Source organism: Mandrillus leucophaeus, unplaced genomic scaffold, assembly GCF_000951045.1.
Source record: "Mandrillus leucophaeus isolate KB7577 unplaced genomic scaffold, Mleu.le_1.0 Scaffold949, whole genome shotgun sequence".
Taxonomy (NCBI): domain Eukaryota; kingdom Metazoa; phylum Chordata; class Mammalia; order Primates; family Cercopithecidae; genus Mandrillus; species Mandrillus leucophaeus.
Window position 1 is genome coordinate 529067 of NW_012110352.1, and position 2970 is coordinate 532036.

The 2970-nt window shown below is 50.4% G+C and overlaps 1 protein-coding gene across 1 annotated transcript; it reads right to left on the reverse strand.

The window, feature by feature from the left end:
* Nucleotides 1-1283: 1283 nt before the first annotated feature.
* LOC105532306 (putative myc-like protein MYCLP1) lies at nucleotides 1284-2360 on the reverse strand. The gene has a single exon (XM_011970443.1). The coding sequence runs from the start codon at nucleotides 2358-2360 to the stop codon at nucleotides 1284-1286; it is 1077 nt and encodes a 358-aa protein (XP_011825833.1).
* Between the last annotated feature and the right edge of the window lie 610 nt (nucleotides 2361-2970).

A 2970-nucleotide genomic window follows, 5' to 3' on the forward strand; every position in this document is an offset into this window, starting at 1 on the left:
AAAAAGAAAAAATCCATCATGGTTGACTAAGCAGAGCTCCCGGAGGCTCATTTTAAACACACAAGGAGGCAAGTCCACGTTGTGGAGCACTAGATGAGTCCCAACAACTCTCCAGAAAACTTCAGAAAGGCCCAGATTCTGCGAAAGACATCTGACTCATTGCAGGCTGGTGCGAGGGCCCAAGGGCGGCTGCCGAGCCAGCAAGCTCCTTGGAGATGCATGAAAGGAACAAGTTTTCATGGTTCTAGTAGAACTTCAAATTCATCAGTCAAGGATTGAGATGAGAGGCAGGTGCGAAAGAGGAAGTGTTACAGTTCTCCCTTCTAAGGTGCCTCACACCTGCCTTGAGAAAAGATTGGGCCTCAAGGGCCCCTCAGAAAACACCTGAGCAGGGATCAAGTTCATGAACCAGGACTCCCAACTTTCCCCAGGCCCCAGGCTAAGACCCATTTCTCTGTGACTTAGGGAAATATTTCTAACCTGCGGGAAAGGGTGCTGTAGAACCCATTGCATAACAGAGGCAGAATGAGACAAGGTCCCTTGTGAGGACTCGAAGTTCCCTCCCTCAGAGAAGAGAGCCCAGAGGGCTTTAAGACAAATTACTTACAGGCAAAGCTCTCTTAAATGTTCTCAGTCACAGCATTGAGAGTGGGAGGAAGGGGGTCAGCCAACATCATAATATATACGTATATACATATATACATTTATACATATATGTAAGGTTTCCAACTCCTCAGCTACTGTAGTGTCTGACAGTGAGGTAATGGTCCACGTTCATCAAGTCTCTGAGCTTGTTTTCACCCAAGACAGCTTGTGTGTCTCCTGGGAAAAAATGGAGCCACAGGGAGAGCGTCCACACCCAGCTGTCCTTGCATTACCCCAGAGACATCCTTTCCTAGCCTAAAGTTCATGTAGAGTGTGAGATTTCTTCCAGGCTGGAGCCACCAACAACATCCACCACCTGTTGCATAGCATCTGTCAGCCTTTTCTTTTGAGATAGTGAGCCAGGAAGACCCCAAGGCTCCTCAGTCAGCTGCCTGCTGAGAAGCTAAAGGTGCCAGAAAACACAAGGCACTCCCATGAGTCAGGGAAGAGAGAGAGCTGGGTTTCAAGGTTTCCAAGAATGCAAGCCTTTATATTGTTTGTGCACTGGCTGCAATGCATTCTTCAATCTGCTGTCCAGAGTGTCCTGCTGTAACAAAAATGTACAAGTTACTGAAGGGGAGAGGGAGATCAAAAAGCAAACTTGTGTCTTTTTAAGACAGAACGGTCAGGCTTTTTGGTCAGTAGCTACTGAGGTACTCAATTCTTTTCTGTAATTGCCGACGCTGGCATTCGAGCTGCCTTTTCTCCGTAGCCATCTTCTCCTCGGCCTCCACTAGTTCTTGTAAGTATTCCGTGGCCTTGACTAGGATCATTACTTTGGAAATCCTAGAGCACCTGGCCAGCGCGGGTACCTCGTCCCTCAGGGCCAAGAACCGCGAACGTTGATCATTCCGCCTCTTGCGCTCCAGGGAGCTGTGATACTTCCTCTTGGTCCCATTCTCAGTATCATAACGGATGGGTTTGGGCTGGCAGGACTGGGCAGCCTCACTTGCTTCAGGTGGGAGGCTCACAATCTCTTTATCTTCCTTATCATCCTTTCCCCCTGGAGCTTCTCTCTCTAGAGCTTCTTTTGGGGGAATCCTCTTTGGAGCCCCTTCTTGGAAACAGCTTTCTGGAGGAAAAGGGGCAGCATAGTTGTGCTGTTGCTGGTGGATGGAGACGTGGAAGAGATTCATGCGGGGATCCAGAAGGTCTGCACGCACCGCGATGGTGACCGGCTTCCGCATACTCAAAGACTGCCTCTTCTTTACTGTCACGTCGGTTTCTTCGCCCTCGGAGTCGCTTGGGCTCTCAGACCTGGAGCAGGCCTGGATCTTGGGCTCGCCCAGCAAACAGGGGAAGATAGGCGCTAGGTTGCTGGCTTCGAGCTCAGGAGTGTAGTCGGGGATGGCGAACTCCTTGGGCGAGTACCCCGAGGGCGCGCCAACTGCAAGCAGGTCACTCGCCGCTCTCTCCAGTGGCTCCTGGGTGGAGAAGCCGCTCCACATGCAGTCACGGCGGATGAGGGAGGCGTAGTTCGGGTCCCAAGCTTTCCAGTAGCCCTGGGATTCCGTCTCGTCCTCAGCGCACCCTACCGGCCACGGTTCCAGGGGACCAAAGCCAAGGGCTGGGTTCCCGGCGGCGGGACCCAAGTCCCAGGGCGGCGGCACCAACTCGAATTTCTTCCAGATGTCCTCGCTGGGCGTCGTGGAGCGGTAGAAATCCTCCTCGCCGTCATAGTCGTAGAAATAGTGCTGGTACGAGTCGCGGTCCATGTTGGCTTGCTTGCTCACGCAGCTTGCCACCTGGAGCAGACTGGTTCCCCTCCAGCTGGGGGCAGCAGGGCATTCCGCACACGCGCACAACGCGCCACCAAGCGCACGACCCGCCCTCTATGTTTATTTCTAAGAGGCTTACAATTTTAGCTCTTATATTTAGGTCTTTGGTTCATTTTGAGTTAATTTTTGTATATGGCGTGAGGTAAGGCCCAGCTTCATTCTTTTGCATGTGAATATCCAAGTATTCCAGGACCATTTTTGGAAGAGACTATTCTTTTCCAATTGCATACTCTTGACACCTCTTTGAAAATCAATTGACCTTAGATGTATGGGTTTCCGACTCTCAATTCTATTCCATTGATCTATATGTCTATCCTTATGCCAGTACCACATGGTTTTGATTAAGTGTGGTTTGTAGTACGTTTTGAAATTGAGAAATGCTAGTCCTCCACCATGCCCGGCTATTTTTTCCTTCCTTCCTTTCCTTTCTTTTCCTTCCTTCCTTCCTTCCTTCCTTCCTTCCTTCCTTCCTTTCCTTCCTTTCCTTCCTTCTTCTTTCCTTCCCTTCCTTCCTTCCTTCCTCTTTCTTTCTCTCTTTCTTTCTTGT

Bases quoted from the DNA above. Each gene is read 5' to 3' on its own strand.
- LOC105532306 (XM_011970443.1), bottom strand. From the start codon at position 2,360: ATGGACCGCGACTCGTACCAGCACTATTTCTACGACTATGACGGCGAG.